General features: G+C 41.5%; 2 protein-coding genes across 5 annotated transcripts in view; one reads left to right on the top strand and one right to left on the bottom strand.

Moving 5' to 3' along the window:
* KCNC1 (potassium voltage-gated channel subfamily C member 1) overlaps positions 1-5729 on the top strand; it is a 123347-nt gene extending 117618 nt beyond the window's left edge. For both annotated transcript variants that reach the window (XM_064714894.1, XM_064714891.1), the window contains one exon: positions 3635-5729. In XM_064714894.1, coding sequence (XP_064570964.1) covers positions 3635-3816 — 182 coding nt within the window. In that variant the 3' untranslated portion in view covers positions 3817-5729. The remainder of the gene's footprint in view (positions 1-3634) is intronic.
* SERGEF (secretion regulating guanine nucleotide exchange factor) overlaps positions 1-22357 on the bottom strand; it is a 141656-nt gene that overhangs the window by 4920 nt on the left and 114379 nt on the right. The window contains exon 11 of one of the 3 annotated variants that reach the window (XM_064714897.1): positions 7452-8836. The exons of the other annotated variants lie outside the window; for them this stretch is intronic. Within the exon in view, the coding sequence (XP_064570967.1) occupies positions 8802-8836 (35 nt within the window). The 3' untranslated portion in view covers positions 7452-8801. Of the gene's footprint in view, positions 1-7451; positions 8837-22357 lie in introns of those variants that run through there. 3 annotated transcript variants of the gene reach the window in all.

Genomic DNA, 22357 nt, shown 5'->3' with positions numbered 1-22357 from the left:
TTTTCCTTTTCCTCTTTTATTTCTGATTGCTTTTATCCCCCAGTTTATTGCTGATAAAAACACAGAACCAGCAGCCCTACATGCCTTCACAAGAAAATTCTGTTTCTATGTCTGTGTCAGACCTTCCCAGCATGGAAGAGCATTAGAATGATGTGTATTAGCACATCTACAAATTGCCTCTAACAATATTTAGATCAAGCACTGTGGCATGTTCTCAAACCAAAGGATTTGTGTTTGGTGAAGTGAGGGAAGATTACTCCATGTTAGTGGTTTAGTGAAACCACATATAATGTTGCATTTACTCTTCTCTTTTAAAACATGAGTACTCAAAGTACAAACCAAACCCACAGAATTCACATGGAACACAGCAGAATCCCAAGGGAATTTCAGTTGCACTCACAGTAACTCTAATCAAAGTTCAGAGTCAGGTTCTGCAGGATTTTTCCCAAAATATTAAATATACAAGACAGAGGGACAACAAAATTCTGAGCAAATCTGTTTTGGTCAAACAACACAAGAAGGGGCTACTGCTCTCCTTCTGTCTGCAATAATTATCCAGGCTTTTCTCAAGATAACTGAAGTGACAGCAGCAATCTAGGGCTTCATTAAACTGGAGAAGAGTAAAATAAATATTTCTAGGTAAAATAAAGCTGCAGAGAAATAGTAAGAGAAAAGTAGATAAGATAAAATAAGACTGGAGAGAATTCTGGAGAAAGACGAGAATTAGAGTTGCTCCTTATTGCTGAGTGGAATCCTCAGATGGAAGAATCAATGTTGGCAAATAAGGCACTCTGGGTGAGATTCACTGCACTTAACTTCAGCCACCCAAAAAATCAAGCAACTTAGCTACAGATCACTAGCCTCTGTATTTCTCAAAAGCCAACAGAGACATCTGCATCTCTCCAGCAGAGTGAGATATCCATCTCATGCAAACACTGGTGTGAAAATCAAGTCTGTCTCACTTTGGTGATAATAAAGGGAGACCAGGGGATTGTCCCAGCCCTGGCATATCAGTTTTATGCAGCTGAAGACAGGTTATATTAAATCACATCTTCACAACTGGTCTGAAGGCAAAGCAAAGAAAACTAGAAACAAGGAAGCTGCAAATATCACTGTAGCCTAGCTTCAGGCTACAAACAGTCTGCTTCTAAACCAGCCGTAGCCCTGGAAGCTTATCACTAAAATCTTTAAAAGCTCTCTTTTCTGATTCTTCTTTCCCATTCCTTCTACCAGCAAATAAACAGAGGTTGGCTTACAGACAAGCAAAGTATCTTGAAGTCAAGTTATTCAAGAGAGAGCTTCACATTTTAGGGAAATGTTAAAATGTTTTAGTACAGCTCTATTATATTGGCTATAGCAAAACTCCACAATACTTCAAATTATTACTTCTTTTTTACCTTAAATTAGCGCTACTCTACTCTTTTGTTATAGACAAAGTTACAGTAGGTAGGAGACCAAAGCAGATCAAGTCACAACTCTTTAAACAGCATCAGGGCTGGACCACAAACAAAATTCAGGCATCTCAGCCACCTTCCCTTGATTATCTGAAAGCTGTAAAAACCTCTCAAAGAACTGTAATACTAAAACCTCTCCTTCTGTAATACTACACAGAAGGAGATTTAGACTTTACTTCTCCCAGAGAGCTGCAAAACACAAATTACTATGTTTTTCTGTTTTTTTCAGGCCATCTGGTTTTCAGGGCGTCACATAAAATAAAAGGCAATAAGCATCCCTCTAAACTTTTGTATTTTTAATAGCAACAACTCTGCCATTAGTGCAAAAGATCTGCAATTTTAAATTGTAAGAAATAGGCTTGATATAAATGGCTTTCTGCAGAAAAACATGGAACTGTATTAGTAGTTAAAAGGGAAGTCTAGGCATTGGGCAAAATCTCAATAAAGACAAAGCTTGGTAAGTGGAATGTATGATGGCATCGTCTCAATAGACAGCTGTACCTCCTAAACTATAAAAGAACCATAAGAATCACATTCATTTTTCCACATTTTCAAGGAGCAAGCTGTCATGTGCTCCTGGCAGCCCATCCAATTGCTGTTCAACCCACAGAAATGTGTGTCTGGCTTTCAAGGGAGTGAGCTGGATAAAAATCAGACACATTGCAGTGCTAACACAATATACAGGTAAGAAACACCATACGTGTTTGATATTAAGTACAAAGCCATGGTGCTAAAGGCATGTTCATTTCAAAGTTAGCCTCCAGTCAACAACCTGCCCTCACTCCACCTTGACATCATTAGTAGCTCTCCTCAGGCAGCAGACCTAAACCACTCAGTCCCCTCAGCAGAGGTTTTACACAAGTGAAAAGGGAGCTGACTTCAGGTCATGTGTCTGTGGTTCATCCTGCTACCTGGAAAGAGCCACTTTCAATGTCCTCAAACAATTCATCACAGCAAATGCACAAAGCCTGCACTGTGTGGACATCTCTAAACTAATATGTTATGTGAACTATTATTTTTCCCCAGCAGAAGCCCTGGTTTGTTATAGGACCTTCTCTCTGGCTAGGTTTGTATCTTGTGCAATACAGCAGGGACTTCAAACTGGGTCACGGCCTCAAGGCCAGCTGTCAGAATATCCAATTACAATCCATAACCACCTACTGAAGAGAGTCAGAAAATCAAATTGAGAATACAATATGCCTAGTGGGAGCTTAGGCATGTGCAGTACAGCAAAATGCAGCAATGAGGCTACACATCTCCTTTGCACTTAAATTTCACTTGGGAAAGTCTAATTTCTAGTTTGTACTTCCATGTCAGTGTCTACCCCACAAACAGCAAACAGAAGAGCAGTACAGAGCACATCTAATCTTCTCTGTTTCATTTCCACAGCATATAAGTAGCCAGGAGTTACAAAATGGGAAGGGAAAGGAATCACATCTATGATAATTTCCAAGGGAAATGTAGCACATCTGCCACAGCCTGCGAACTGTCTGTGGAGAAGGAGCCCCACATCCAGCAATGCAGAGAAGTGGGGAAAAACACAGTAAGATGTCACTTAGCAAAAAAAGCTGTAGCAGATCCATGCAAGCCTGCTGTGCATTTTCCTGTGCACTGTTTTTAGCATCAGGCAAATAACTGAGCCCACCCCTAGAGGAAGTGCTATCTTGCCAAATTACAATGACAATAGAAATTTTGTTCTGTTCTCGCAGGGCACTTCAAAGCAGGAGCTGAATGGCTCACTGCACAATTAATATGTATCTATTCGAAAGAATTACTCCACATTACATCAAATAAACAGTTTAGGTTACCACTCAGTCTAGTTTATGATACAATTTATTTTTTCCTTCTCAGCTATGCACAGTCATTTTAAACCAAAAAAAAAAAGGAAGAAATTTGCAAAATTATATCCTAGGATTTAAAAAACAACAGACTTGCAACTACAGATTTCTTGGGCAGATGCACCCATGCAGTTTTGTGGTGGAACTGAAGCCCTGTAGGATGGAGATGGTTGCTTTGCTCTGTGTAGGTAGCAAGGACAGAAGTCTACTGCAAGGATTATCTGCTCACATTTCTGTTTCCATGGGGAAACATGAATGGTATTAACTATGTCTAAAGCTCACAGGTGCTGCACAAGGTTTTTGTTTCGGTTTTACTCAAACTTGTCAATTCCTTCCCAACAGGAAAGCATCTCCAACTCAACACAGAACAAAACCTGGGCTCACGACTTTGTGCAAGACTGAACGTTACTGGGCCACTGACAATACATGAGGATTATATCATACACGAAGCAGCTGCAGTGCAGAGAGGATTAAGCATTAAAGATGCTTTTTTCTACACCTGTAGAAGACAAGAAAATCTTTGAATTTTGGTCACTTAAGTACAGGACAAAAACACCTGACAGAAATTAATTAATGGAGAGATTTGTCCTGAAGCTCTGACCGTGGCACTAGTGTCTGTTCCATCAGGATATCAGACGTGGCAGAGAGTGATATTCATTCAGAACTTACATCCCTGCCTCTCACAGTGACAGGCATTCAATGTGTCACAGTGCTTCAACTTTGTATGACCAGAACTAGACAATCACAGTCTCACCACAGGGCTAGAGACTGCAGTTTCATGACCCTCTGTACTATGTGAAACAGAACATGCAGAAAATACCTTACACCCAGTGCTTAGTAAGAGGTCACCCACGCAAGGCAGAATGTCAGAGCTCACCTAGAAGAGTGTGAGTTATCCAAGTGTCCCATGGGACCATGTGGTGCCAGGGCCATTTGTGCCCGTGCATTCTGGGCAGTAAAGCATTACCACCTCAAATTTGCACACACTTCAAACTGACCTAAGTGATGACACAAACAAAAGGAGGGGACAGCTGTGATTCATCTGACCTACAACGTTACCTCCAAGACCTAGAACGGAAGGGCATCTTCAGCACAGGCCTAGGAAAAGTCATAGATGAACACAGAAGCAAGAATCTGAGAATCCCCTCAAACTGCATTCCAGGCCTACATGTAGCTTTCACAGCACTAAGCAAATCAAAGAGCAGGAGAAAGGACAGTCAGCAGGATGAGCAGGCGCATGCAGATGAAATGGTGCTTCTTCCTACTTTGCTGGCTGAAGTCTAAAACAAGAGACCCCACTGGGCTCTCAGGAATTCTCTCATCAAGGAAGAACAGCTAGGGTGGAAAAGGATATTTTGGAAATGCTTTGGTGCTTAACATATTTCATACAGCGACCCTTTGTAGAACACTGGTCTATTTATAAGCATGAACTTTAAGGCAACCACACAGACCAGGCTATAGATGACTGTCAGTCCTTGGCAACTTACAGAAAATACTTATGATACAACAAAAACTGAAGAGATAGTCCATATGGTTACACTTACCTACAATTTCCTCTCTTCTGACTGCTATTCTCTTCCCTCTGAAGGGCTGTTTGCACTGAACAAAAGTGAGTGTTCTGGGGTTTATCTCTGAAGGTATCCTTTTCTGCAGAACACAATTCTCCAACTCAGAACCAAGAATTGAAATGTGTAAACCTTCCACATGGACATCTTATGTAAAATAGCTTTGTGTTTAAATGGGCTTTATTTTGAACTTCTCCCTTTCATTGTCCCTTAGCAATTTGCAAGGCTGCATTTTGGTCAAATTTCAAGACACACAATATGAATGTGCATTACTGTTGAGTGAAGTCTAAAAAAACTGCTTGTTGATATTAAACAAGTGAGGGCTTTTTCCCCCCCCATGCTTAACAAGTAATCTGAGATCAATTCCAGCAGTCATAAGCTAGTGTTAGAAATGCAAAGAGAGAAATCAAGGAAACAAGTGGTGACTGAGTTGCTGAGTTTCTGATTAAACTGGTAGATTTTCTCACTGCTACGCAAACATCGCCACAGAACAAAAGTAGCTGCAGCTCAGCAGTGCTGATATTAGGATGCCTTATTTTGCAAAGTTTCAAGTTGTGATCTTGGTGTATCACAATGGCTCAGATGGTGGCACCCCTGCAAGTGTCACAGTGCAGTTGTAACAGTGACAGCACTGTAGTACTGCACTGTGAGAGCTTTAAAATACATAGCTCGATAAAAGCTATAGCATAGCTGTAAGTCAGAGAGAGTTCGGGGTGAACTAACCCTCCTTTCTGGGCAGGATTTGTGGATTGCAAGTTTTCTCTGTGCTGCAACTGTTGTACTTGAGTTAACCCACTTGTACCTGGTTCAACTGTGCCTACTTGCACTGTACTGTAGTGCAAGCGCACGTCTAATAAAACTCCTGTGGGTCATGTGCCTTGTCTCGTCTGTCTGTCTCAGCCTGTGCCTATTGTTACAGGGACTCTTATACTCGCCACTGAGTGGGAGTTTGAATGGGATAGCTCTAGACCTGCTCAGACACAACAAGGGTTGGGTCATTTGAGCACCTAGAAACGAAGTAAGAAGTGGTAACGTTATCACATTCACACTGATGGCATTTGCAGCCACTGTTGCCCTCTGCCTCATACAATATTGTTCTGTGAACTAACAGGACCCATTTCAAAGAAGAAAACAGACAGCTGACAGAGCTATGACAAAAGATGAAACCAAGCAATAAAAAAAAAAAAAGAAAAAAAATTCCCATGATTCAGACTTCAAACACAAACCCCAGAGAGGTTTACGTCAAGTGTGGGCACCAAAGGCAAGCCATGTTTTCTCAGAAGGGCTGATGAAACACAATGCTCTTACCCAAGGTTGGCTCTGCATGGCTGGGCTGGTGCTAATTTCCAACGGCAATACTGAATAAAAACAATTCAAACAACCCCACAACTAAACCTCACACAAACTGAAAAGTATTAACACCACAAACTGCACCCTCAGTCTCATCTGTCCGGTTTTCGGCTGTTTGGAGGGCCTGGAAAGGCCCGAGGTGGCCTTGGGGCAGCCCGCGTATCAAAGGACGAGAAGAGGCTTCAGTTCTTCTTTCGGTCTCTGTGTTTATTAATTGTTTATCTAAAAGATTTTCTTTCGGCCCGACAGAGGTCTGCTCAGCAGCCAGCCATGAGCACACTGTCTCGCCCTCCGGGCAGTCACCTATCTTTATACCCATTGGTACGTGTACAATAGTTATCATTTTTCCCCAATACCTTTTACCCTTATTGCCCGGTGCACTTTTAGTAATGACCAATCCTAAAGTGCCACCATCACCACAGAAGATGGAGGAGAAGAAGAAGAAGAAGAAGAACAGGACACGCCCCAATTCTTCCATCTTACTTCTCTAAACCCCCCTGTACAGAAATCCTAAACCCTGTGTCTCACCCTCTAATTAACTAATCCCTTCACCATTCACCCCGGTGAAATCCTCCTATCCTCATACAGGTGTCGTCTCCTATGTAGGGTCAAAGTCCAGCCACCAGACACTTCTGGCAACATTCCAGGACTCCCGAGCCCCCCAAGGGTGGTCTCGGTGACTCAGCACCTCAGTCCTGAGGTGCTGAGATCCCACACTCATCCACACGGCTAAGCCATTAGTCTGATTTCTGCCAAGAAGGACTAAGTGATCCAGCTCTTCCTATTTCTTAAGGGCTAGGAAAAGATCAGGAACTTCAGTCATATCACTGTGTTGAGAAACTTACACAAAGTAATGAGCCAAATAATGTGTACCAGATGGGATGCATGAATTTTCGCCACAGGTAAGCAATAGCTAGGGAGACCAGGACCATAGGAATAAAAACTCTATTCTTTTAAATGTATTTTTAAAGCAAGAGTTCACTTAGTGTCACATTTCACTAAGAGTTCTGGGAAAAGTAAGCAAATGGTCAAAACTGGCTATGAAAGAAAAAGTGGGAGAACTCTATAGCCAGCTATAATTAAAAACAAGTACTATACCATTAAGAATTAAAAATGGTCAGGAAGAGAATCAAAGCAGACAGCCTCAAAAGGAAAGTGCCTATAAGGCAGGATTGGATCTGCTTCTCCAATCATCATTTCAAAATCATACATGACTGTTGAGTGAGGTCTGGGGGAATTGCTTGTTGATATTAAGCAAAAGAAGAGTTCTGCCATCAATACGTGTTAAAACCAAAGGCGAGTTTGCTTAGATGGAAACAGCTTTTGACATCACTTCTGGTGCAGAACAGAGATTCTGGGCAACATGTAAAGCATAGCTTGCAAACTTTTATCTTTTTTTATCTGCATGGACCAATTTTACCCTATTCTCTATTACTTTTATTCACTGAACTATTTCATTACAAACCCATAATTCTTGATGGAAAAAAACAAAGCTTAAATTTCAAAACCAAGCTGGCAAAATACGACCACTTCAAGCAACACTCAGGGCTAAACAGATCCCAATCCTGAGTGGCCCAGAGCAGATTATGGGTGTGCATTTTTTACATATTCAGGCCAGGTAGTCCGAAAATAACCTTGCTGTAGCCCAGCTTCTTCATATTTCTACCTTCACCCTCCTCTGTGGGTCAGATATCCATACACTCACCCTTCACAGCCTTCTTACCTAATCTTCCCTGGAAGTGCACAAGGCAAGGAGAAAAACATTGGCGCAATTTGGGATGCCACTGGGTGGGAAATGACACCATTTCAGTTGTTCTGATTAGGAAAGGCAAAAAATATCCCTTACACATAACGTTCAAGGTACATTTTGGGGACACCTCACCACTGTGCCTCCATCAGTAGAACATTCACCTAAATTCTGAATTGGGGGTAGTTCCTTAAGCAGAGGGATTATTTTCAGTCCTTGAGGAAAGATGAGCACAAAACAGTGTCCTGAGATGAAAAATTCCTGCAACCAATGCTGTGAGATGTTTTCTGAAAGTTTCTGCTCCGCTACATTTTTTGGGTGCTGGCAAATTAGCTGTACAGAAAACAGCATTCACGCATCAGGTTCAAGGATCCAAAGCGGGAAAGTAAAATCTGTGTTTGGCACCACAACAGGGAGAACAGCTGATGGGCAGAGGGATTCAGAGGCACCATGCCAGCTCCAGAAGGTTGGAGACCAGAATGGACAAGGCAAGCTGGGTCCCTGAGACGCCGCTCAGCACTTTCCCATCTGATCCTCTGCATAACCTCAGGGAGAAGAAGAAACTAGCTAGACTGAAGACAGAAATATCTGACACCATTTTGGAAGGATTATATCTACCAGAGACATGGAATAACAAAGTATTCTTCAAAAGAAAAAAGATAAACAAAACAAATACTTCAATCTCTGAAATAATATTTGACCAAATTAAAAATTCAGGAGCTTTGCTCTCCTCACTTTGGAGGAAACAGCAGCACTGGAAATGTGAGGTCTCCATACACTAGCCTAACTGCTCTTTCCTGTGTCCATGCAGAAAGCCAGTTTCTTCCATTTTATATTTGGCACTAGACTAATTACACAGCAGGAGCAGATATAGAAGGCAGCCTAGAAAGAAAGGGAGACAGAAAAGGATTAGGTAGATTTTAAAGCCACATTTGGCCTTATAACAAATATTTATCATTACTCAAAGAGAAAAAGCAATAGCATGAAAACCTTTAAAGTGATAGATAATAATACTGAGAAAATAGTGTAAAAAACCAAAATCCAATCAAGCTCAAACTTCTGGTAAAACAGCAAGTTTCAGTATGCAGCAAGAAAAGCAATAGATGACATGCTTGTGTGTCCACAGAACTGTGTATATAACATCCAAACAAATGAACACTTTACAAAGTAGTTCTCACTAACCTGCAACAGGAATATGAGAGAAGCTGAATTTATTCTTTACACTGCTGGAAAACAGAACAACCAAATATGAAAACAACAAAGCCAGACAATATTGAGATGTTTTCTTAAATCACTTTGAAATGGCTTTTTTCTCTTTTTGTAATAACTTAAGGCCTGCTGAACACCAATCACGAAAATATTCCTTGTACAGTACAGCTAAGAGATCCTTACTTTGTAGGCTCACTTACTAACAGAACTTAAGTTCTGTTCATGGGTGAACCAAAATGCAATTCTCATGATTCTGGAAAATGAACTCCACCTCAGTGAGACCCAATATATGGAAGTTTCTTAAATCTATTCAAGAATAGATGAAGCAAGAATAAGAATTTTAAGCATTCAATCAACCTAGCAGAAGTGATTCATGTTGCAAATTAATCTAAAGATTTAAAAATGCTTGGATTCTCTGATTTATAGCCTTTTCATTTCTTTTCATTTCTTTTTCTTGGGAGGAGAGGGAGGAGGCACTATCAGCATTTTAAAGCTCTCTGTAATAATTACTGACACAGAATGGTTAAAAATAAAAAAATACTTTAAAATACTACAAAGGATACAAGAACCATCCAGGTCAAATAATTTCAAGATGACCACAGCTAACCATGTGTCATTTTTTTTGGTCCAAAAACAGATATTAAAAAGGATTAGAACATGAGTGGCAATAATACACTTAATATTTGTGTTTGCAAAATATTTCTATGTACACATACAGACATGTAGTCTACGTATAACTAGGGATGTTTGCTAAACAGATTTCACGCTTTCAGACCCTGCATGGACAGCAACAACATGATTTCTGTCATTTGTGGCACAGCACGATCTCTGTCTCTGCACACATTCCTCTGCAGATGTTCACCGGTGTTTTGGAGTACCTGAGTTTCTATGAGTGGGATTCATCTTGCCTAAGCCCAAAACATCCATGGTGTATGTACCTGTGCATGCACACAGACATCCTTCACAGAGGAATCTAAATCAGCCGACACTCCAGTGACAAACAGGCTGTTTTACAGCGGAATTCATCTCACCCAAAGCAAATATCTGAAGTCAAAACCACCATGCTTTTACCCATCTCTTCCTCTCCACTGCCTACAGATAGCTGACTAGCTCAGGCAGAGTTTCAAGTCAAAGCAAGCAGACCTTGCCCCAGATGCCCAGCCCAACCTGCTCTACAAACTTGCTGCCAGGAGACACTAAGCTTTCTGAAACATTAGATGCTTCCCAGGCAAAATCAGAAACCCACTGACATTTCAAATTTTTAAACAATTTTGAACATACTTATGTAACCTGTCCAAAATGTCATCTATGCACAGAAAACTCTAAATGTTGTCAACCTAACAAAACCTTCTATAGCAAGATGGTGAGCTCTGCATTAGGAGCCCCTTCAGCACCAAACTGTGCCTTCCTAGTTTTACTGCATCTTTGGTATCTTTAGCTCATTCAAATATATACCAAAGGGACTTCCCAAGCTTTTTCAGCTTGGGATTTGATGGATTGTTACCGATTTCTGCATGAGAATGCCTATTATTATGGAGGAAACACATTACATTGGAGTAATTTCTGAAGAAATGGGAATTATTCTTATGTTTAAGTAGTAGCTACTGCTTCAAACACTTTAAATTACTGTGTTGAAATATGGTTTGAATACTCTTGGTTGCTCTGATTTTCAACACCTTCTCTCCTAGCCAGCATGTCTTGCTGAAAGGTTGCTCATGGAATTGTTTACTTTCCAGCATGAAAGGTTATCTTTTTCAGAAATTTCTTAGGAAGTCTTTCTAATAATTAGTCTACAGTTCCCACAGCACTTTATTGAATTCAATTCTTTTTTTTTTAATTAGGTGTTGTGGGTTTTTTGGCTTGGTTGGGGTTTTTTTATTTGTTTTAAAAAGCTCCCAAAGCTCTCTCAGGCAGAAATATTTCTTGCTTTCTCTGCAAGAGATGCTTTTTGGATGCTTTTGCTACTGAGAAATTTTCTTGGCTCTCCAGGGGACAATTAAACAATGACAACATTGTATTCAGCCCAAAGCATAATTCTATTTTTGAAAGTTTCATTTGACTAACATGATACTGACCACAACTTTCCATCCACAAGGCAATGTAATTCAAGTTCAGCCTCATGTCAGTGTGCACTGGCTTGACCCAAGTCCCAGGAGGCGCAAAAACTCCTTAGCTGGCAGTGTGATTAGGTAACCAGTTCTCCTTCAGCCTGGCTACATGGATGGGTTCAAAGCTGCTTCTCCAACTGGTAATCAGCAAAGGTCTTAACAGGATTTAAGAAGCAAAGGCAAGCCTTGATGGGAAAGGCAAAGGGGACCAATTTCTTATCCTTGAAATGAAAAAAGAAGCCATGAGGAAAAAAGTTTGAGTGCAACTGAAAGCAAAACCCTGAGTCATGACTAATTCCTTCATTTCCAGCTATCTGTTTCCATTACTGACGCTTTGCTCCTTTTAGCTGTGTGCTCCAAACTTTCTCATTACAGAGGAAGAACTGCCCTGCACAAAGCAGAACTATAATGCTCCCTCCTGAGCTCTGAAGGGATCTGGTCAGACCTTCCCTCTGACAAATGGCAGAAACCATCACAAGAAGCAGCAGACAGCAGGGGACTAAACCTCTGAGTGCAGCATTACTGGCTAAAGGCTACTCTGACTGTGCTCTTTCTACATTTCCCCACCTCATTGTAGCTACTTTAGGTTGTTATCTCTTCAGGCCAAGGGTCTACTGCATGGTCTCATCTCACCTTGAGCCCACAGATGTTCTGTAATGAAAATAAATAATGAAAAAGCTCTAAAAATCTCTATTGTATTTCATCATCCATGGGTTTAGATTCACGGTGCTCTGTAAATCTGGAACTTGAGAAAAGAAGTGAAAATAAAACCCCAAATTGAAGGTGTTATTTGGTTCACCTGTGTTTAAAATACACTTGAAAAAATGAACAGTCAAATTTAACATAAGACATTATGCACTTAATTATCCTTTCTCACATGGTGACTGACATGAAATAAACCCATATTACTTTATTCAGTTATGAAAAGAACTTAAGGAAGGAATCATTAAGGCAAAGGTGACTTATATAGGCCTGCTTTTAAGGAATTATTTCCTTGCAAAATGCTCCTCAGTGCTTTTTTTCCCCATCTCTAGTCCAGGGATATCTAACTATCCCAGGGAACATTTTAGAAGTTCACTATTTACAGGAGTAATTCATACAACATCCTTAAATAAATGGCCATTCAGGACAGAGGAAAGAAAATAATACAGAGTGAAAGCAGAACTAGTTAAGCACAGAGAAGTCATGCTAAAAGCCATGAGGGCTCCTGAATGCACATGGGATCTGTTGAGACAAAAAGCTATTGCTAGGAGTCAGTGTTGATTTCCACACTTGTGCTGCACAGACCCTGAGGATTAAGTGAAGCACGGAATTCCAGAGTCAGGAGAAGAGCAGCATCCTGAGAGCGTGACACTTCTGCTCCTGTGGAGGGTACAGCTCACAGGGCTGTAAAAGGCATCTTCCTCCTTTTTTTATGGAGACATCATCTATGAACTGAGATTCTGTTTAATTCATTTTGGCACTTATTTCTTACCTTCCTCTTTCTGTGTCCAGCACCTCTTTCCCCCCAAAAAGATGTCTTTTGTTTGCTCTCCCTGCTATCCTCATCCACGCAACATTTCTGCAGACCTCTGCATGAAGACAGCATTAGCTGCAAATGTATCAGTGCAACAGAGAATCTGCTTGGTACCTGCTCACCAGCAGCGTCTCTTTCAATCTTTCTCTGCCAATAAAGGATTTTAGGGGATTGCAGGAGGTTTACTTTCTGTGCAGGAGGCTAAGAGCTGCAGTGTGTAACTATAGCGACAACTACCGTGAAAGCTCTCGATTTTTATTGACACGCCTTGCAACAACCCGTGGAAAAATTTATACAATTAGAGAAACAGAAAATTAAGCATCCTAAAGGCCAAAGGAAAATATTGTGGTGATCTGCATCTCCATGCATTGCTTAAATACTTCCTCGTGGCAATTTGCTTCTTTAACTGTATAGCGGTAACATTAAAATAGCATTTTAAAATTCGCAGTTTCAACAGTGATTTAAGCCTCCACAATGCCAAAACATAAGATACACTTGCAATCAGTTCAGAAAACACTATAGCACATGGCTGTATTTGACAAAGATTCATCACTGGGAAACTGACACTACATAAATGAAGAGAAGAATAAGGTGCACACATTTTTTTCATAGAGTAACAAACATTTGCATAGGGATATACTGAATTATTCATCTTCAACAGACAAGACAAAAGACACATCTTTCTAAAAGGTATTTCTCTATCCAAAGGATATGCATTTTAAAGGATTTTCCTCTGCTCACAGTAGCTGAGAACTGTGTGAAAATGATACTGATATCCTTTGTCCCAGTCTTAAAGAGTTCTGTGACTTGATAGACAAGTTTGACATTCCAAATCCAACAGAACAGTTTTAAGCTCACAGCAAAATATGAATATGCTGCAGTCTGAAATTGCCGCAAATATCCTGGAAAGTTACCAAATCACTTACGTCGAGCTTGAAAATGCCACCTCTAAATGTGCTTCCAAGGCCATGATCCACCGTGCTGGAAAATTGATCCTTGCTAATGGCCAACATTTATAGCCTTAACCTTTACTACATTGCTTCAGTTCTCTCCAACAGCTTCAACAATATGAATCCAAAACACTTCCAAAGATTTTAACAATTACCACCAGACTGAGAGCTAGATCTGCAAAAACCTTGACGTTATTGACATAGTGGATTTGTATGGCCACAGGAATTGCCAGTTTTGCAGTCAAGGAATGGGACCAAAACACTTTACCCCAGCTGCCAGGTCTCATTTCCTGCTCTGCTGTCACGATTTATTTCTCTCAAAAACGCACAATAATCACAACTACTTTTTTATTTTAATCATCACCCAAAATGAAAATATTTAATAGCAAGGTTTAGGGAAAATACTGAGCTGTTAATATAGCTCTACTGAATCTAATACTCTTGCAGTACACAATGCAATCCTAGCAGCCTGGAAAGGATGAAAATGATGTGTTGCTATGGAAACAGGAAGGCACATGTTTAGGTTGCTCATCCCTGAAGAGCTGCCCCACCAGTATCTTAAAGTCTGCTAATAAAATTTTAATCAATTATTAGAATAAAGTGAATTTTACCTCCTGTTGGACACCAGAATCTTGGTTTACATACTGTCAAGCTCTTTTAATGTTCCCTGCATCCAGCTATGCTCTACAACATTAAGAATTAATTTATTCACAAACAATGTTAGCATGCACTTTTCTAGTTCAGCTACTTAAAATTGTTATTCCACACAGCAATAGATACCAGCTTCCCAAATTAAAATCCTGTGCATGTAGGAAGCCGCTTTTTAATTTATTAATCGATATGCCCTACCTCCTCCCCCTTCAAAAAAAGCAACCACTTCAACTCAATAAATCAGGTCTTTGATTATTACTGGCTTAAGACCATTGACCAGGGATACGTCCATTAAGGATGTGACAATCAGCCCAGTGCCAGTGTTGTCACTCACTAGACACACTAAACATCTGCTGCTTGCTAGAAATTAGAGCTTCCATCTAACCATGACATACCTGCAGACAGATCTTTCAAAACATTGGAGCTTACAAAGTAAAAATGCATTTCCAGACAGCCAAACAGAAAACAGGCCAAGTTATTTGCTGGCAAATCTCCACTTATTTCACTACTATCATAGCAGAGCATCTGGCTCCAAACATGCAGCCACTAATTATCTGTACAGTTAACTATGTCAGTACACTTATTTATTATTATATCGGGAAATCAATAAGCAAGACTTGGTTAATGCTACTATTACTCTATTAAATCATTCTTTATAAATAACTAAGGACAATGTTAAGACTACCAGTACAGTAATAAACAGTTAACAAGCTCTCTATTCTGGATCACAAAACAGCAAAGCAAAGCTGAAAAGACAAGAAATCCATACTGTGAAAAAACAGGTGCATTTTTTTCTCTAATGTAGTTGTGGTTGAACTCGGCAGGCATTCCCTCACTGCCCCCCAGTGGGATGGGAAAGAGCTCTGAAAACTTGTGTCATGGGATAAAGACAGCTTGATAGGACAAAAAAGGAGGAAAGAATAATAATAATAAAAGAAGAATACACAAAAACAAGTGATGCACAATACAAGTGCTCACCACCCCCCAGCTGATGCCCAGCCAGTCCCCTAAGCAGCAGCAGCTCCCCTCCCAAATTTTTGCTGAGAATGATGCCATATGGTATGAAATATCCTTGTGAGCAGTTTGGGCTGGCTGACCCTGGCCATGGTCCCTCTCAGTTCCTTATGCCCCCTCTCACAGCCTACTCAAAAGAACTAAATCCTCAGAGTATTATCAACATTTTTCTCATCTGAAGTCCAAAACACAGCACTTCACCAGCTACTGGAAGAAAATTCACTATCCCAGCTGAAACCATGACAAAAGTCATACATTATAAATTATTATCTTAAAATTTTAATTAATTTCCATTCATGTATACAATATTCCTCTGTTTCAGCATTCCTGGTAGGACTCCAGTGGTTCATTCAGACAAGTCATTCAGGAAGAAAACCAACTCTCAGACCTACCAACCATAAATCTTTACTGCTCTGAGATCTTGAATCAGAATATTGGAAGTACCAATGTCAGAAGAGATATGAGTGACAGCAGGAACAATATGTCCTTTAAAGAGGCCAGACTTATCTGGTTTCAGCTTCAGAGATATCGAGTAGGGGTGATTTTCCACACTCTGCTTCCCAGAACACACCAGCACTGTCAAGAATATGGCTGTCTGTATCCACTGTTATAGTCAGGATTCAAGTGTTCTAAAAAAACCCTGACACTAATCTCCTGATCAACTGTACAAGATTTTAAAGGTGTTAGTTATTTTTAAACTAAACTTGAAATACACTGATTTCCTCCAACAATACTCCCATTTCCTTTTCCTGGCTTTGTAATTAACATGAAGACATAATAACTGCAGGCACAGCCCTCCCCCAAACCAGGATCCCACTGTGTAAGCATTACGCAGTAGCTCTATTTCTTCTTCCCCTAAGGTATCCACTGTGATATTTTAAAAGATTTATTTGCTTACAGCTAAACAGATGATATTTACTCACATTACAAAACTCCTGTCATACAACTCCAGCATTATTTAACCACCTTCTCTTAGGAGACAACCAAGGACAGCAGGTCAGGACAGTGACACCCTGTCTTGGAAAGGCTCGCACAAAGTACACAACATTGTCCCTTCTCCCACCATGCAAAAATAACCTGAACAAAACCATTATCCAGTTTCATCAGCAGTGCAATATACAACCAAATTTCTGAGTATTTTGCTAAATAAGTACGTTCATTTACCCCTTCAGCAATAAAAAGCAGTATCTCAGCAGTACAGCAGTTCCCCTTGGCTCAGAAGGTCAATATGACAGTGCTCCATTCCTGTTACTTTTTAAGGGTTTAGCTGCTGCCTGGGCATCTCCACTGGCTACCAAACTATTTCCAAATGTCCTTCCACCCAGGCATCTGTCTCTCCAAAATTTTGGAGACAAACAGCCTATGGGAAAGTGAGAATGACATAGTGACATTTGGAGTACAGTGCCCCCAGCCTCCCATCCTCATGAAAGTTCCGTTTAGTCGTGACACTTGAGCTAATTTATGTAATTTTTATTGCCTGAAAGCCAGTGTGGCCTCACCACTCTCCTTTTTTCCATGTCTGTATTTTACACCCAACTTACTGTTCAGAACTTTGATGGATCCCAGGCAAGAACAGCTTCAGGACACGGAACAAGTTAGTCTGAACCTCTGGAGACCATCTGCTTAACCTCTCTGCTTGAGTGCCTACTACTACAACTACTCCCATGCCTTGAAATTTCTGCACTGCTATCTTAGACTTTGCACCAGGCACAGTACCCAGAGAGACAGCTGGAAGCAACTGGGTATTCTGAAGCAGCTTAAAGTTTGGAAAAATGGGAAATTTGGTTGAGATGAGCAAACTTGTGGTATCTTGCTTTTCCTCCACTCACACTTCTCTCCAGACAAAAATCCTCATTCTTGCTGAGAAACTCAATGTTACTCTGCAAAAAATCCTATGCACTAGCCAGCTGAAAAATAGTGTAATTTTCAAAAAGGGTTGGATTTTCAGTTTTTTTCTTTACTTTAAAAAGCTCACATACAGCTACTTTCTGCAGATGGAGTAAAACACACCATGTGAATATGACAGATTGGCTTTCTCATTGGACACTGAAGGGTTGCTATGATTCAGACATTATGCTTTAATATTTAAACTTCCACAAGCTGCAGATATGCTGATATAAGAACAAACGTCAGAAGGCTGACGTTTCTGAGATCCGTCTCAGAAAAAGGTCAACTACACCCCCTGAAATCAGGTTCTGTTTCTGTCCATTGGAATATGACAGATTTCGGCCACTTGGGTAAGAAAAGATTGCCAAAGAGGAATCCAGCACCACAGTGCAGCTTTCAAACACTCATGAGGAGAGACGATACTGTCATTTCCTTTGTCCTTACTGGGAGATGTAAGAAATTGCAAATTGCTTTATTTATATACATTGGGCCCCTGAGTTCCTTTGCTTCCAAAGTCCTCTTTTTACACAGATCCACATTTATTTACAGCTTGAATTTTGCAATAATACCATACTTCTCGACTCCTCACCGGAAATTTACTCTGCAGTGTTATTTTTGCCTTCTCTAAAATTTGGCAGACCTGTCAGACTAGGACATTTCACAAGCTCCCTATAGCTCAGGGCCTCAGAACCATGAGGCCTCAATGTGTTTGGGTTTGATTTGGGTTGGGGATGGTTATTTTTCCTTTTTTTCTTGATGAGAGGACCCTTTATGCTGATTCTAGCCCTAAATACTGCATCCTGAGCAGCACGACAACTGGGGAAAACAAGATCTACAGTGTCAGCCACTTACACGTGTTCTCACGTAGTCACCATCTGTCTGGTAGTCCCAGAAGTCAGCAGCTCCTATCACAAAAAGCACTGTCATATTAAACACCCTGCTGACACAGAGACCACAGAGCGAGGGACTGAGCCTTGCTGGCTGCTGAGCCATCAGGATATGGCCTCAAAATGTACCAGCACAGAAGCTCTAAATGATAGCCCTTCAAGGTCTTTTCCTCCTCTTCCTTCTCCCAGCTACAGGCTTCGCACTGATGATGAAACTGCTGCAGCTCACATTGTATAAATTTCCTAAATAACTGCAATTTTACAAACTTGCAAGTCTGCAAACATCTCTTATTGCAAGACATGTTGAGAGGATTAAAAAAAACCACTGAAACAAAGGTTACAGTGCTTGTCAAAATAAGCCATTTGTCCTTCATTCAGTGAAGTGCCTAATGGTTAGGTGAGTTAGAGGACCAGGGAAGCATTTTGAAATGCTGAAAGGATTGTCTCCTGGGCTCCTACAGAGGAGCAATCCAAACTCTGCCATGTGATAGGATGCAGTTTGCCTTCCATGGCTTAACTGTCCTAAATACATGTGAGTGGGGAAGCTCTGGCCTTGATATCTCATCCTTTTCCAAGGTCTTAAACAATAGACTGAGCCCTTCAAGAACATATTGCTTAAGCCCTGGTACTGAGAAAAAAAAAGTCTTCTTGTCCAACCTATCACTACATGACCATAACATGTAGCCCCAGTGAAGGACTTGGGACTGTAACCTGCAGAACACAGAAAAATTCCTGTCATCTCCAACAGGAAAAGGCACAAGCTCAAAAGAGACAACCTGTTCACTCCTACATATATACACACATACCCAAAACATCTAAGTATAGGTTTAAATCAAAATATGGACATATCAAACCATTACTCCTTGGTACAACATCTTATTTGCCTTAAAAGAAACCAGAAATTCTTCACATCTGTGTTATTTGTGAGATTTTAGGCTTCATCTTATTGTGTCAATTTGTATCCCAGGAACAAGAGATCTTGACAACCTCCAGCTTCATGCTTGGGTTGATCCTGCCAGCAGAGATGATGATGATGTAGCATTTGCATTCCTTAATTCCCTTCAGCAGATAAGTAGGTATCTGTTTTTACAGAAATACACCAATTATTTTAATGCTATGTATACATATACATTTTTTTCTAAGTCTGATTCTGAAACACTTAAATCTGCTCATAAACATAGAATGAATTTTTTTCTAGGCACACAGTTCCTTTTCTAGCAACTACCATTTGAAAGCTGAATTGTAAAGTGCCCTTCTTCCCTTCTCCCTTTCCAGCCTCACCAAGGGAGCGTGGCAGAGCACTTTGCTCATGGAGATATCACTGAATATAATTGTTTCAGTAACAAGAAGATCGTTTTCCAAAAAAAGTAGCCCAGCAACAGAAGTGTCGGCATGGAGACACAAGCAGAGAATCCTGGAAAAGCCTCCGAGATTGTTCTGCCAAGTTTCACACTTGGATCACTGAGCTCTCAGCTCACAAGATGACCATGACAGCAAACACTTCAAGCACTGCCAACCTACTGTGACCTAAAGGTCACCTCAGAGCAATACCAACAGTACTGAAATGCTAACAGTATTTCTCTTTTGGTAGTACCAAAAGGGCCCCTGATGGGAATACCAGACACTGTAATGCCCTATGTTCTCAACACCCTGTTGTTCGGTACATTGAACAATGACTGCTGATAATTAGTGATTGAGAACCCACTTCCTTGTAAACAAAGCAAGAAAGCCACTGCACTTCACACTGACACAAGGGCTGGGTTGCCAAGGGGGTCAGGGCAGGTGGAGCCCACCAGAGGAATCGTGTCATGTTTCTCCAGAGGCAGCCTTTTGACACGAGATCTGTCACTGCCTGGAGCACTGGCCTGCCCTCCACGCATGGCTGCACTCCCCTGAGGTAAATCCAGCCTTGTTCCTGGAACTGCTTTCTGGGCTGCACAAAGCACCACCATCGGAGACTGCCAGACCCAAAGATGAGGCCACCCAAGGGTAGGCAGACAACCATGGACACTGCAGGATTAGGGGCAGAGCAGCAACACACTCAGACCTCCCTGGCTGGAGAGACACACAGAAGTAGCTGTGAGCAACAAGCAATTCAACAATGTAATATCAGCTCAGAGAAGCAGCAGGAGATGAGCAGCCTTCCTTCACACCGCAGGGGATCAGAGATAATTCAGAAAATGGAGACAGATTCAATTTAATACAGCAAATTAAAGGGAAAAAATTGGGTCAATCTGGTATGCACATGGCATTCTCATTGATAAAACAAGTAGACAACAAGATTTTTTCAGAGGTCTCCAGAAATGAGCAGCACCCAGAAGCTCAGCAGATGGCCTTGAAAAAGCGGCCTGTTCACTTCAGAGTCCCACTGGGAGCTGAGCCCTTTCAAAATAACTGGAACAGTCCCTAGATATCAAGCAACCACCAGCAAAGGAGGTGAATTTGCTTTCACAGCATTTCCTCTGGCTCATTCCAAGTTTTCCCTATTCATTTGTGTATTTCCAATTAAAATACCATTCTTATTTTCCTAACTGGTTCCCCAGTTAGCAGCAGGGGAGGAGAAGCATAAAAACAAAAGCTCTCAGTGATACAGCCTCAGCAATGCACCCGAATGTGCAGCTCCAGGGCTCTGACACAGCAGGGCTGAACAAGCTGCTCCTTCCCCTGACGTCCCAAGGACAGAGGGGGTACATGGGGCTGTGCATTTGTATTCCCTGCCACCACCTGGGCCTGGCCTTCCTCCTCGCTCCCCCCAGCACAGACATCACCTCATCATCGGGGAGATGACCTGTGAGCAAACTGCATTGCAGCCTGCACTGCCTGGGCACCCAGCCCAAGGTGAGGGAAACAACACGGAGCAGAGCGACACCAACACCAGACATGTCCAGCTCCTGACATGCCTGCCTGTTGAGACACACTCTGCTGCTCTAAGGAGTCAGCAGCAGCAGATGCATAATGCTGCTGCAACCTCCATAAACACCCTTTGTCTCTGCTGTGTGTGTAGAGCCAGAGTGCCGGCTCATTTTCACTTCCAAAAAAAACAATGAAGGAAGAGAAGCAGATGTATCAGTAGCAAAGTATTTTCCTGTGCCCAGCGCAAATCTGGTATCTCCCACCGACCACAAATACAGAAAAGAAATTGTCTGGGAGAGAGAGGATAACTCCTTGCAAACAGCCTAATTTTCATTTGGAACTGAAGGGAGTGCTCGTTGAGAAAAAAGGCAGAGGAGATGAAAATCAGAGATGGTGAAAGCGCATTCATAAAGGGCACGAGGAAAAGGGGGGAGGAAATCAATCACAAGAACAGACAAGATCAAACAGCAGCACACCAGTAACAGCAGTATTTCCTCGGGAAAAAAAGCTGCAGGATGAAGAGGCAGCACAGCACCACGCTGTGAGGAGTGCTGCTCTCCTCACCCACTGCATAGAGAGAGTTGTTCTTTCTCCATAGCAACAGGATACTTAAAAGCCAATCTGGAGACTGAAGACCAGCTCAAAAACAAAACACAACATGTATCAATTTATTATCTCTATTTTAAGCCTCAGCTGGGAAGTACACAGGATAGCATTTGTTTAGCCTGAGGAAGCATCTTCATGGAAAGCTCTCTCCTCCCTTTATACCTCCCTGCCTCAGAAGCAGCCCTCGGTGTGGAGCAGACTGTGGCACTTTGCAGGGCCCCTGCTCCCTGCTAACGCCAAAGCCATCAGGCACAAGCACAGCCCGAGGTGCTCCTAGCTGGAGCTATCCACTGCTGCCTTTTGCAGGGACTGCAGGCAGGCATCCATACCTCAAAACTCTTCTCACAGGACTCTGAGAGCAGGGGGAAAGGAGGAGGAGTTGCAGCCTTTTGCTGCAAAAAAACAAACAAAACAATAACAAAAACCCTCACAAAAACAACAAACCCAACAAACATAATAACAAACAACCAAAACTCCCTAACTTGCTGTTTAGTAGTTACCAGCTCAAGCAACTGATTGCAAGGGCTCAGGATATGCTCTTATCTTGTCCTTGAAGTCTGCCTACACCTGCCTGGAAGCAGCTCAGGCACCTGAATGACTCCAATAAAGCCATTATGCTGAGTGCACTGGCAGGGCTCTGCTAACATTACACACCTCACCTCCTGCTCAAAGGCACCGATGGAGCCTGCACAGCACATTCTAGAATGCATCAGGATTACCTA

Source organism: Zonotrichia leucophrys, chromosome 5 (assembly GCF_028769735.1).
Source record: "Zonotrichia leucophrys gambelii isolate GWCS_2022_RI chromosome 5, RI_Zleu_2.0, whole genome shotgun sequence".
NCBI classification, from domain to species: domain Eukaryota; kingdom Metazoa; phylum Chordata; class Aves; order Passeriformes; family Passerellidae; genus Zonotrichia; species Zonotrichia leucophrys.
Note: the sequence above shows the minus strand (reverse complement) of the source record. Positions and strands in the feature narration are given on the sequence as shown.